Raw genomic sequence first — 13,825 nt, 5'->3', positions numbered from 1 at the left:
GGAGGAAACGTGCCTTCCAAAATTAATCATTTAGAAAATGCTGTAAGTATAAATTATTGGTTTCCATATTCAAATTATGACAAATTCTTGTAGCCACAATGAAGCAAGAAATTGAAATCTGGGGGAAGAAACTAATAATTCAGAATTTTTAGTTCATGTGGAAATACTAATTCCACAACCCATACAGGAATATACAGCATTTTAGGAGTTTATATTTAAAGTTTTTGTAACAGTGAATTGCCTAGAGATTCAACTATTCCTGGGGATTTTCTTATGATTCTGAACATCAGCCAGTGCACTGCTCCTCTCCTCATTCCACCTCCAGGAAACTTCCAGCTACCCCTTCCACTCTTAGGAAAACTAACGGGGAGTGTGACTTAAAATGGGTTCAGATTGCATCGGCATGATAAACCATGTCTGTCTTTTTCACGATGCGAATCCCTAAACATTTCCAGCCTATTCGGTGGAGTTCAACACAGTGGAACAGTACGAGGCAGGCAGGTGATGGTGATTTCTCGGTTCCCGATCCCTTTTCGGAGAAGGCGCCATCAGCTAGCTTCTCGGATCCCGGAGAAAGCAGCAAAGTCTGGAGATTGGGTTGGGGGAGGAAGAAGCGGGCGACCAACCCCTCCCCACCTCCCGGGGACACACGGGCGGGGCTGGGCGGGGGTCAGCGCTCCTCCCCGGGGCGGGGCTCGCGGCGGCTCCCCCGCCCCGCAGCGCGCCCTAGGCTGCGGAGCGGGCTGCGCGGCGGACGGCGGGTGGCGGGCGGCGGGCAGTGGGCGCGATGTATCTCCGCAGGGCGGTCTCCAAGACGCTGGCGCTGCCTCTGAGGGCGCCCTCCGGCCCCGCGCCGCTCCGGAAGGACGGTGAGTGCCGCGCTGGCCCGGGCGTCCAAGCCTGAAGAGGACAGGCGCCTTGCGCGCGGATTTGCCGGCGCCCCCGTACCCGCCGGCACCCTGGGGGCCAAACCCGGCCCGAGCTGCAGAAGCCTGGGATTGAGGATAGGGGGAGAAATGAAGGAAAGTCGCGGGGAAGACGCCCCGAAGTTCTTGAAGACTTAGGGAACTTTTCCAGCGCGGCTTCGGAATCCGGCCTAGGCTTCCCGGGTTCGAATCTTGATCTTGGGCAAGTGATTTCACCTGCTTCCTCATCTCTAAAATGGGGACAATAATGGTGTGAGTTTTAAATGAGTTAATATGCAGTTAAAAGCGCTTAGAAAAGTGCCTGGCTAACGCCCGCGTAGCTTAAACTCCTTCTATTAGCATAGGGACCTGTGCGCTCTCCAACTTCGCGAGGAAGCAAGAGGAACGGGTGGCACGATGGAGCCAGGCAGGGCGCGGGAGGGAGTGCGGGCCCAGTAAATGTTGGGTAAATACCCCTGAGTAAATAAACTCAAGGCTTGTCCAGGGCTCGCCAGCCGGAGCTCCGTGAGCCTTCGAAGCACTTTCCCTGGGTCTGCGCAGAAACCTGGAGCTATCCTAAGCTGTTCGGCTCAGCCGTCCCAGTTATCTGTCACCTTTAGATTTGGGGATGCAGGGGAAGAGGGATAGTATTCAGAAATTTCCTAAAGGGGAAGTTGCAGTGCAAGCTGGAAGCTTCTTAACTAAAACTGGAGAAATAGGAAAGCCGCCTACTCTAGCGCCTGGAACATTGTCGGGGCTTAATAAGTGTGAGCATGCATGTTTTTCCTCCCTGCGGCCGGCGGCCCCCCGGCCGGCTTTGCGCTCCCGCGCTGTTCGGCCCCAGCCGCTCCTTCCTAGACCTCCTCAGTCTCCCCTGTCTTTTCCGTCCAGCTTAGACCCCGGTTCTTAGACAACCTCTTGGAAAGTTCTTAGTTCCCCCTGCACTTCGCCTCACTTTGTAGGGCTTGTGAGGTAGTTTAGCCCAGAGCGTGCATTCGAGCCGAGAGAGAAACTCTCCTGCGGAAAATTCCATGGGCCGATTTTTCCCCCCACTTTGATTAGGCCTGTGGGGGTGATGGTGGTGGTGGGAGGGAAGGAAGGTCTGTCCAGCTAGCTTTGTTTTTCTCTTAAAATGCTCGTAGGAAGTAGTTGCCTCACAAGTAACGGAATAAGGTATTTTTTTCGTTTTTCTTTATCTTTATACTGAGTAAGACAGAGCAGTTTTTTTTCACTGACAAATAGAGAGAAGCCATTAATTTTAAACATCTGAAGATAGCGAGGCCGTTGTGATTGGGGGTTGGGAGGGGAGAAAGATGAGCCCCCTGACCGTGGCCTTCTTCGTTATCGCCCGCATGCCCCACGGCCTTCAGGCACAAACACACACCCCTTTTGTAGTGACGCGTTTCAGATAATTTCTTCCCCAACTTGGGCTAAGGGGAGAGTAGGTTAAAAATTCTAAATCGGCAATTAGCAACACTGGCTGTAGCAACACTGATCTTTCTCTAATTTTCATCTAATTACTTTTTTCGTAGCACTGATTTGTTTATGTATTTTAAGAACTATTATTGACTGGGAATCTGGTTTCAGTTATGGACATTAATTGACCTTTTTTATTGGTACTTACTGTTTTGATGAAAAATAAAACTTTCAGTTTTATTGAAGGGTAAAATTTTAGCTGTGCCTCATCAAATTGTGTTCTCTGGCTTTTGCTTTTAAAAATGTAACTTTTTAATGAGTAAATAATTGGGTTTGTAATAGATCATTGGAAGGAACGCAGAAAGACAAAATAGAAGTCACTTGTAATCCTACCACTCAAGGAATACCACCATGTACGTTTTAGTATATATAATGTTCCAGACCTTTTTTTCCTCTTGCATTTTATTCTTATGCACATTGCTTCCACAAACTGAGATAGTCCTGTATAGATTATTCTATAACTTTGCATTTAGTATATTGTAAATATTTTCTCACGGAAGTAATATTCTCCTGCAAAACCTCTGTTCCACATTGTATGGATACGCTCAAATTTAACTAATTAATCTTTATTAAATATTTCCCATTTCATTGCTCTTTTAAATAACTGCATAATTGTATTTGTGTTTAAGTCTTTACTTACATCTCTGATGATTTTCTTGATTCCTTCCTATTTAAAATAATCTTTTTGATATTTATGTCTGGTTGACAACTACAGAAGCTACACATTCCCTGTTCAGTAACAGATGTATTTTCAAACCAACAAAAGCCCCACTACAAGTCAAAGCCATACCCTCTTACCATAGCCTCTTTGGGAACATTTGTGGGGAAAAAATATTTTTTTCCAAGAGATGGGCATTTATATCCAAACTAAAAACACACACAGGAAATCTTTCCAGTATTGCTACTTCAAAGATTTGTAATCAGTGCAAATGTCTGAAGATTTGCCCTCTGCAAATCAAAACTTCTTAGTCCTCGCGCCCATCCTCTGTGTCAGGCCACATCCAATTACGCGGCACTTTTCCAGCTCTCCTGCACACGCTGTGCCTTCTGCCTCCGGTTCAGTTTTCTCTGCCCTTATTTATCTGACAATCTCCCCTACTTTCCTTCAAAACCCAGGTCATGTCTCTCCAGTTGTGGCAGGTCCCTTGAGGCAACTAGCTGAGGTTTTTCACTGAATTTTCTTGCTGTTGTTGCAACTTCTACTTGCTTCTGTTCCAGCATTTGTCACATGGCATTGCAGTTACTTGTCTACAATCATTTGTCTGTACCTTTGTTCGCTCCTTCTACACGGTGAGCTACTTGAGGCTAGGGACCTTGTATGTCTTGTGCACAGTTCTATCCTTAATGATTCTAACAAGGCCAAACACAGAGTAGGTGCTCAACATTTATTTATTCATTCAACAAATGTCTCTACTTTTTTATCTTTAAAATAAAGAATTTGAGCTATATGAACTTTAAGCTCTTTCTAGCTGTGAGTCTATTATAAAAATTTCAATTCCAGGGCATGTGGTTTTATATATTTAGATGTAATAATACAGTACGCTTACCTATTTCTATTAGTTTGTACAGAATTGTACTTCCATTTCAGACATGACCATGTTGTAACGTTTTGTCTTAAACAAGCTTATATCTGCCCATCTTTAAAGGCTTTTGTTAGAAAAATTAATATTTCTGCCTACATAGACATTCGTATTACAGATTTATAGAAATGTGTTGGATTTCAACATGTTTTATTTAACATGTAAGTTTTAAGTACAAATATATTTAATTCAATTTTTGGAAAAATCATCTTTTCCCCTGAATCCTGTGGTGTGGAGTACATACAGCAAATGGATTTCTTTTGCATCTCGTTTGACTGTCAAAATTGTTCAGTGCTTTTGTCATTTCTCCTTACCCACGCCCGCACTCTTTCCAAGAAAAGCATGATGCTAAGCACGAAGGTGACAGGTTTCATAAGTACTTATCAAATGAGATTGGGAAAATGTCAAATGGAATCATTATCCTACCTTGTGATACTGTATTCCCTTAAGCTAAAATCACTTGATGTTAATAGATTCTAAGTTCACCGAAGGGGAGAATTTTTTTAAGATATAATTATTTTAAATAGTTTTGCTTAATATCATGAAACTGTGTTTCAACTTGTTTTCCTAGCATCTCTTCGCTGGATGTCGTCTAACAAATTGCCTGGATCATCTGGATCAAATATGATCTATTATCTGGTTGTAGGTGTCACAGTCAGTGCTGGTGGATATTATGTAAGTGTTTAAGTAACCATAATGTTTAGGAATTCGTGTATTTTACAACCTATGGTAAAACTCAAAGCATTGTCAAGGTCAGGACATGGGATTAATTAAATATACAAGATTATGAAGATTTTTTTTAGATGTGAAATCAACATTTCTCACACAGCATACACTGCCAAGTACGGGTGACTTCTAGTCAAAATGATGTCATTAGGGGCGCCTGGGTGGCTCAGTTGGTTAAGTGACTGCCTTCGGCTCAGGTCATGATCCTGCAGTCCCTGGAGTTCCCTGTTCAGCGGGGAGTCTGCTTCTCCCTCTGACCCTCCCCCTTCTTGTGCTCTCTCTCAAATAAATAAATAAAATCTTTTTTAAAAAATGATGTTATTATAAATACTAATAATAGTTGACATTCGAGTGTTTCTCATATGACAGACTCACGGCTCATTTAATAATTACAGTAATTCTCTAAGTAGGTACTATTATTAACATTTAACAAGAACTGTTTTGAAAGATTAACTTAAATTAATAGACTGGTTTTTTTTTTTTAAAGATTCAGTTTATTTATTTGACAGAGAGAGACACAGCCAGAGAGGGAACACAAGCAGGGGGAGTGGGAGAGGGAGAAGCAGGCTTCCCGTGGAGAGCCCGATGTGGGGCTCGATCCCAGGACCCTGGGATCATGACCTGAGCCGAAGGCAGACACTTAACCGACTGAGCGACCACGTGCCCAATAGACTATGTTTTTAGAGCATTGTAGGTTTACAGAAAAATCTGCAGGAAGTACAGAGTTCTCATACCTCCTCTCAACACTCCCTCCATCAACAGTCTCACATTAGTGTGGCACATTTGTTACAACTGGTGAGTCAATATCAATACATTATAACTAACTAAAGTCTGTAGTGTACATTAGGGCTCACTCTCGGTATTGTACATTCTATAGGTTTGGACAAATATATGAAGATATATCCATTATAGTATCAAACAGAATAGTTTCAGCGCCCTAAAAATTCCCTGTGTTCCACCTAGTCATTCCTTCCTCTCTGAATCTTTTTACTGTCTCCATAGTTTTTATTAGTTTTATATATCTTTATATACCTTCATTATTTTAAAAAGGTAATATTCATATATTTTTTAAAAATTCAAAATAGACATACGCAAAATTAAAAGAATGTTTTACCCACTCCTCCCAGGTAATCACTATAAAATGAAGCTTTTGATAGTATGATTTTGGGGCTAAAATGATGAGATATTTTTGCATTAAATAAGTAATAATAAACAAGTCTATTGAATCATTCCCCATTTTTTTTTTAAGATTTTATTTATTTATTTATTAGAGAGTGAGCGAGAGAGAAACAGCATGAGAGGGGAGAGGGTCAGAGGGAGAAGCAGGCTCCCCGCTGAGCCGGAAGCCCGGTGCAGAACTCGATCCTAGGACTCTGGGATCATGACCTGAGCCGAAGGCAGTCGCCCAGCCAACTGAGCCACCCAGGCACCCCGAATCATTCCCCATTTTGTCATAAACTTTCTAAATCAAAATTTAATCTTCAGTGTGAATAAAAGTAAAATAAATATAAATTCTTTGGAAACCCTAAGAGTACACAAGAGTCACTACATTTTGGTTTGACCCTACAGAAATATGCATAAAGGGACTTTTAGGCATAACTAGGAGCAGTTTGTATGTAGATGGCCAAACCAAAATAACTTATTCTAATCTTCAGAATTTTGAGAGCCTCAAGAAACCAGGAAACTTCAAATATCTCACTTATATTATTGTCCTCCACTGATCTATCAGCTTTTACTCATACCCAGATTCCTTTCCTTCTACCGTCTTTCTACTGCTTAATGTTAATTCACTGCCCAGGGCTACTATTGTTGGATATAGGCCATTGGAGAAACAGAGATTGGGCTGGGCCATGTGATTATGTGGGGAGCTGGAAGATAGAATTTCATCTGGAACTCACTATACCCATAATTATGTTTATTAGTGCCAGACATGAACCTCTCCAGCCCACTAAATCTTTCTTTGCAAAAGCAATCGTAAACTGGATGGTTATAAACTGGCTTCTCATTCGAGCCCTTTCTGGCCTTTCTCTCTCACAATGGGAGTGGAAGTTGGACAAGGCGATGAGCTCCAAGTCCCTTTCCACCTCTGAGAATATGTGGTTTTACTCTTGAATGTTGGAAGCCTTAATTCCCAAGAATCTTAGGCTCTTGTCAGGAGGAAATACAGAATGTGAGGCACTTGAAAACCTGTATTCTAGTCCCCCCTCCCCTTGTCCTATACTTTAAAATAAGTTCTCTGCTAGATTTATCTGAATTGAATTCATAGATGCTCACTAGCCAGTTTTTCATTTCCAAGTAAAATCTACTACAAGGGCCTCATAGAATCTGAGAGAGGCCCAGGTCATGTCAATTTTTTGAGGGTCTGAGGTATTTGTGGGATATTTTAAACGCTTACATGTAATAAGTAATATCATTCAGAAATAACTTCCAAAGTCTCGATTCGAGGCTTTCCAAAGGCCTCTTCTGACAGGCCTTTTTTCTACTCTGTGTTTGTCCGCATTAGATTTGGAAAAGCTAGATTCTCCCGGCCACACATGAGTATGAATTATTCTAATATCATCATCTCTTCAGTCCTACCTAAACTAGTCTTTCTTCCCATCTTGTGTTTTAGCCCCTTGAACAAAAAAAAAGTAATGTTCCTTGGGATGTCACTGCTGGGATGGCCATTTCAGGAATGTGAACCTCTGCACAGGCTCAGCTTTCCTGTACTGAGAGCGGAGGGGGTCGGCTCAGCACAGTGGTTTAAGCTATCAGGAGCTCCCACCCCACTGGGAAAGTATTCCCTGCTCTTATTCAGAAATGGTGACCATCATTCCTGCTGATCCTGTTTGTCCTGCAAGTTTCAAACCCAGATGATTCAAGTCTGAATTCACCAAACTCTGTGGGATTTGTTAGGACCGCTTCGGTATCATCTCCACCCCTGAGGTTACAGATTTTCCGTGTTCACAGTCTAATTTTAACATGGTATAAAATGGTTTGTAATTTGCAAAGTATAATTTTTAATAAGATGCTTGGTTTTTGATTATTAAAAATTTAGAGAATATTATATATAAATATACAAATTTTAAAAATCTGTAATCCTGCTACTAAGTGATAAATCCCTAACACTTTTTTAAAGCTGAGATAATATAAACAATATTATCTAACTAGGGAGATTTTCATTTTTAAAAGATCGTTGGCTAAAATGAACACAGGCCAGAGAGGAGTACTTGAATATGAAATGAAAGGAAGCCTGCACATCAGATCTGTGATTGAGATAGCTTTATTCCCTATTCTGTTTCTGAAATAACCGATGGTCAGGTCACAGTGCTGCTTTTAAGGAATAACTCTAGCTTACTTAAGGAATCTTCATTAGGGTCTACAAATATGCCATTTTGGAAGATTTTTTTCCAAAATTTTTATTATGAGATGAATGCGTTTCACATGCAGTTATAAGAGCTAATACAGAGAGATCTCATATAGTCTTCACCTCATTTCCCCCAGTGATTAACATCTTTTATAGGGATAATCCAATATCACAACCAGGAAATGGACATTGATAAAATCCATTGTTCTTATTCAGATTTCACCACATTAACTTGCTTTTGTGTGTGTGTGTATTTAGTTCTGGGCAGTTCTGTCACGTGTAGATTCGTGTATTCACCACCACTGTCAAGATACAGGATCCCTTGTGTAGCCCTTTGTAATTGCGCTCAGTCTCTTTTGCCAGTCTCCTCACTTCTTCCCAGCCCTGGCGACCAGGAATCTGTTCTCTAGTTCTATAACTTTCCATTTCACGAATGTTACATAAATGGAATTATAAGGTACATAATATTTTGAGACTGGCTTTTTTCACCCAGCATAATTACCTGGAGATTCATCCAAATTGTTATACTGTATTGACGGTTTGTTCCTTTTTAATCCTGAGTAGCATTCTATGTTATGGACGTACCACAGTTTGCTTAACCGTTCACCTGTTGTAAGACCCCCAGCCTGATTGCAGCTTTTGGCTATTACAAATAAAGCAACCATGAACATTTGTGTACAGGATTTTGTGTGCACATAAGTTCCCGTTTCCCTGGGATAAATGCCAGAGGATATCTGCAAATGCCTGTCAGAATATTTTGATTCTAGCATAATTTGTTTTTCTTCTTTGTCTTCATCTTTGTATCTACTGTGTGTTTTCTGTTATCTTTGACTCCTGTTAGAGCATTTGTTTCTTTTCTTTTTAAAGTGTTCTACTTAATAGCAAAAGTTTCCAAAGGGGAAGCAAAAGAGTAGGTGGGGTACATTGGTTTCTCTTCTTTGAATTGTATATACCTTTGAACTGGCATGATGAATTTTAGAGCTCAAGAAATAAACTTAAGCACACATTTACTTTCAGACTTATAAGACGGTCACATCAGAGCAAGCCAAACACACGGAACATATAACAAATTTGAAAGAAAAAACCAAAGCAGAGTTACATCCACTTCAAGGTAAAGTGAATTTATTATTTTTTTCTCTTAAGGCATTGATTTCCATGATCTTAGTCTAGCAATGAACACTATTTGCTTTTGGCTTCTTTACTAACTTGACAGAATGGCTCTGGGCAGGAGTTCATTCAGAAAGGGAAAGCCCAACCAAAACCTAAAGAATATTGTTATATGTTTTGGATGAGTGCATTAGATAAATGAAACGTTTTACATTTGTACTGCTGACCAGTGGCTTTGAATTCTTTGTGTGGTAATATTACTTTTCCCCTACTCAGGCTTCCATTCAGGCAAGCATAATTTTAGTATCTGTCTCTCTCAGCAGCTTCACCTCTCATTTCCCTCATTATATTTTTTTAAATCATAAAACTAATTTTTGTTTCAGTTTTGGCTAAGATCGCCCATGTGTCTTTGCCCAAAGTACACTTGACATTAGTACAATCAGTCATGTCTATTAAGTCCCTCAGTTGATCTGATTGATAAAATGCCAACTACTAGAACAGAAACTTTACATTTTCACCCTAATACATATTTCTTGCCTTGAACTGCTTGCTTTAAATACTTTTTTCCATCTCAATTATAATGCCATTATTATCAATTACTATGATCACTATTTAGGGACAGATAATAGCTACTTATGAACCAATTTTAACCTTTTAGTCATGACAACAGTAAGAAATGGAATATCTTCAGTAAACATTACTGAATATAATCATGAGAAGGCTGATTGCAATAATAATGAAATACAGCATTTCCGTTATGTGTATACACACACACACACACACACACACACAGGGAGAGAGAGAAAGAGAGGGGACAGCAGAGGGAGAGAGAGAATCCCAAGTGGACTCCCCACTAAGCCTGGAGCTCACTGAGGGGCTCTATCTCACAACCCTGAGATCATGACCTGAGCTGAAATCAAGAGTCAGGTGCTTAACCTACTGAGTCACCCAGGTGCCCCGCACTTTTGTTTTTAAATCCCTTATCATACACATGATTTTAATCAATCCTCACAATAGCTCTTTGAGGCAGATATTATCGATATCCCCATTTTACAGATGATAAAACTGAGGTTGAGAGAGTATTACTGATTGCTCAGTCATCAACTAGTAAGTCGGCTGCTCTCCCAGGCTATTTCACATGAAAGGTTGGCTGTTTATTTTCATGTTCTTTGTATTTAAATCAATAATATTTGTAATTTTTTTAAAGATTTTATTCATTTATTTTGACAAAGAGAGACAGCAAGAGAGGGAACACAAGCAGGGGGAGTGGGAGATGGAGAAGCAGGCTTCCCACCGAGGAGGGAGCCCGATTTGGGGCTCGATCCCTGGGATCATGACCTGAGCCAAAGGCAGACGCTTAACGACTGAGCCACCCAGGCGCCCCTGTAATTTTTTTTTTAAGTTTAACAGGTTCAAAAGGGTTTATGAAAAAGCAGATCCCCATTTTCCCTCCCCAGAGGCAATCAGTAATACCAGCTTCTTTGTATCCTCCTAGAGAGTCTTTACAAATAAAAACTATCTAGGTATGTCCTACCTCCTTTGGTCCTAGCACAAATAGTACCATACGGTATACATTGCTCTTTTCCTTGCTTTTTTTCACTTGACAGGCTACCTCGAAGACCATTTCATATTGGTCCATATAGCTTTGTCTCATTTTTACAAATGACTGCGCAGACTTCCACTGTATTCCCATGCTCTTTAAATTAACCCTTTGCTTAATGGTCAATCTTAATTAAATCTTAAATCTTAAAGGTGAAATAGAGAAGGTGGCGGGAGCTGAGAAAGCAAGTTCAGAAGTGTGTGAAGCATCTTCAGCGGAAGTTCCGGAGGTAGATGCGGAAGACAGTCCAGACGCTACAGGTGCAGCCATAGAAGAGGCTTCAGCCTCTCCTGGGGGTGCGGAGGCCGCTGCGGCGGACACCGGCGCGGTCAGTGCTGAAGCTGGGCCAGAGGTGACCGCCGCAGCCCTGGGCGCCACCGCACAGAGCAGCGCTGAAATGGCCTCAGAGGCTCAGAATGCAGCTTCGCGTGAAACGGTTGCCGGAAATGATGATAAAGGGACAACAGAGAAGGAAAGCTCTGGTGAAAGTGCTGAACGAGAAGAAGCCTCCCGTTGAGTCAGAATCCTCTGCTGGGGATGATTTACAGGAGGAAGCCAGTGTGGTTTCCGATGCCGCCTTGGCTCAAGGCTAATTTCCCGCTGATGGACACTTGAGCAAAAAAATGCCGTCGAGTGTCCGATAGGTGCTTTTGTAGTTTCAGTCATCGTAGTTTTAGAATAGGCTTCTTTGCTAGAAAACTTGAATGTGCCTTGAAGATTTTTGGTATCTACTGATAGATTTGGGGATTGAGAGACTTGAGATTTTACGTGTCTGAATAGTTTCCTGCTCTCTGAGATCAGAATATGACATCGCAGTAAAGAACTTACTGAGTTCCATCTTTGCATTTAAGTTTTATATCATAGGAATTGAGCTATCTATACAATCTGCATTCACTTTAATTTTGCTATACCTGTATCTTTATGTTAATCTAGATTCTTGAGTTTTGATTTGAACTCATTAAAATAGAATTGGAAAATCTTTAGTGCTTCTGTTTTTATTCAGTAATATGTATATGTATAAATAATCTATAATCTATAATATTAAAGATCATGTATAATATAATAAAATATATGTTATAATATCGATTGTAGATTAATATACAGCATTGCGTGAACAATCAAAGAAAATATATAATCTATGGACAACTCTGCATATAGCAATGTACATTACATCTCTGTTCTCCTGTCTATATTGCATGGGGGACTGTGCCAACATCTTTAATTTCAGTTTATTTCAGTTCAAACAATGTTTAGTGAGAATTTATACTTAGTGCCAGGAATCATTCATTCATTCATTCATTCATGTATTCAGCAAATACTAAGTGAGCACCTATAACCTACAAAACACTGTTTTAAGTGTTGAGGTTAAAAAAAAAAAGACAAAAATTCCTACCCTTCCCAGCTTATATTCTAGAATATGATCAAATAATAAACAAGCTACATAAGAAAACTATATAGTGTGCTAGATACTATATAGGTGTTTAAAAAGAAAAGTAGTGAAAGGGAAGGGATTTATAAGTGTTGGTTAGGGGTGAAAGGTGTAATTTTAGATGGGATGGCCAGAGACAGCCTTACGAAGAAGATGTCTAGTGAGTAAAAACCTGAAGGATGTACAAGGGACCTAGTCATGAAGACATGGGGGGATAGGTGAAGAAGAGTCATTCCAGATGAGGGAACTGAGCAGTGCAAAGGATCTGAAACATGAACATCCTATAGAATTTGGGGAATTGTAAGGTGGTCAAGCGGCTAAAGTGGAGTGAAAAGGAGAGAGAGTAGTTGGAGATGATTTCAGAAAGAATGCAATGGTTCTGCAGAGATGGGCTGTATCAGGCAGGGTCTTGTATGATTTGGGCTATTAGAGTAAGTTGGGGTGTTGTAGTGGATGCTTCTGATGCTCTGTCTAGATCCCCTTACCTGGGCCATTTACTCCCAGCTTCCGTGAGTGGTACACACACACACACACCCCATCCTCACCCCAGACAGTTCACAACCAATGACTGACTGCCACAATGGTACAAAAGGTGGGGCCAAGTCTGTGTGACAATGCATGCTCCCGAGCTCCCTGGGGGGCTCAGGTTGAAGCTGTTTCCAATCTAGATTACATCTTTGCTTAGATTTTCTCTCTTGTCCTATCCTGCTTTCCTCCCTACTATTCTCCTAACAACACCCCTTCAGTAGATCACTTGCCCCCAAATTCCTGCTCTGTTTTTAGGGAACTCCACCTAAGATAATTGGTACTGGATGTGGTCCTTGAACGCAGACACTAAGAATAGGATTCTGGAATTGTGTCACTCTTCAGTTCAATGGTAACAAGGACCTCATCACTGGTGGTAGGTGGAAGATTGCTAGTTCCTGGCATTCTGTAGCAATGGATTGCCGAGATTTTCACCTATGGTAAACTAGGATGGAATATACAGGCATACCTCAGAGATATTGTGGGTTTGGTTCCAGACCACTGCAATAAAGTGGGTATTGCAATAAAGCAAGTCAAATGGATTTTTTGGTTTTTCAGTGCATATAAAAGTTATGTCTAGGGGCGCCTGGGTGGGTCAGTTGATTAAGAGTCTGACTCTTGATTTCAGCTCAGATAGTGATCTCAGGGTTATGACATCAAGCTGCCTTTGTTGGTAGAGCATGTGACTCTTGATCTCGGAATAGTGAGTTCAAGCCCCATGTTGGGTGTGAAGCCTACTTAAAAAAATTTTTGTTTGCCAAAAAAAGAATGCTAATCATCATCTGAGCTTTCAGTAAGTAGTAATCACTGATCAAAGATCACCATAACGAATCTAATAATAATGAAAAAGTTTAAAATATTGTGAGAATTACGAATATGTGACACAGACACACAAAAATGAGCAAATGCTGTTGAAAAAAAATTGTGGCAGGTGCCTGGGTGGCTCGATGGGTTAGGCATCTACCTTCAGCTCAGGTCATGATCCGAGGGTCCTGGGATCGAGGTCTACATGGGGCTCCCTGCTCAGCAGGGAGTCTGCCTCTCCCTCTCCTTCTGCCCCTCCCCCTCCCCCCAGCTCGTGTGCTTGCTGTCCCTCTTTCTCCAACAAATAAATAAAATCTTAAAAAGAAA

At 41.0% G+C, this 13,825-nt stretch overlaps 1 protein-coding gene across 1 annotated transcript; it reads left to right on the top strand.

Annotated features, from left to right (window-relative positions):
• Window positions 1-725: 725 nt before the first annotated feature.
• Window positions 726-11,719, top strand: MGARP (mitochondria localized glutamic acid rich protein). The gene is made up of 4 exons (XM_078068207.1): window positions 726-869; window positions 4,533-4,636; window positions 9,051-9,144; window positions 10,893-11,719. The coding sequence occupies exons 1-4, from the start codon at window positions 788-790 to the stop codon at window positions 11,255-11,257; spliced, it is 645 nt and encodes a 214-aa protein (XP_077924333.1). The 5' UTR covers window positions 726-787; the 3' UTR covers window positions 11,258-11,719.
• The last annotated feature ends 2,106 nt before the right edge of the window (window positions 11,720-13,825 follow it).

This window comes from Halichoerus grypus, chromosome 3 (genome assembly GCF_964656455.1).
Source record: "Halichoerus grypus chromosome 3, mHalGry1.hap1.1, whole genome shotgun sequence".
In the NCBI taxonomy this organism is placed as follows: domain Eukaryota; kingdom Metazoa; phylum Chordata; class Mammalia; order Carnivora; family Phocidae; genus Halichoerus; species Halichoerus grypus.
Note: the sequence above shows the minus strand (reverse complement) of the source record. Positions and strands in the feature narration are given on the sequence as shown.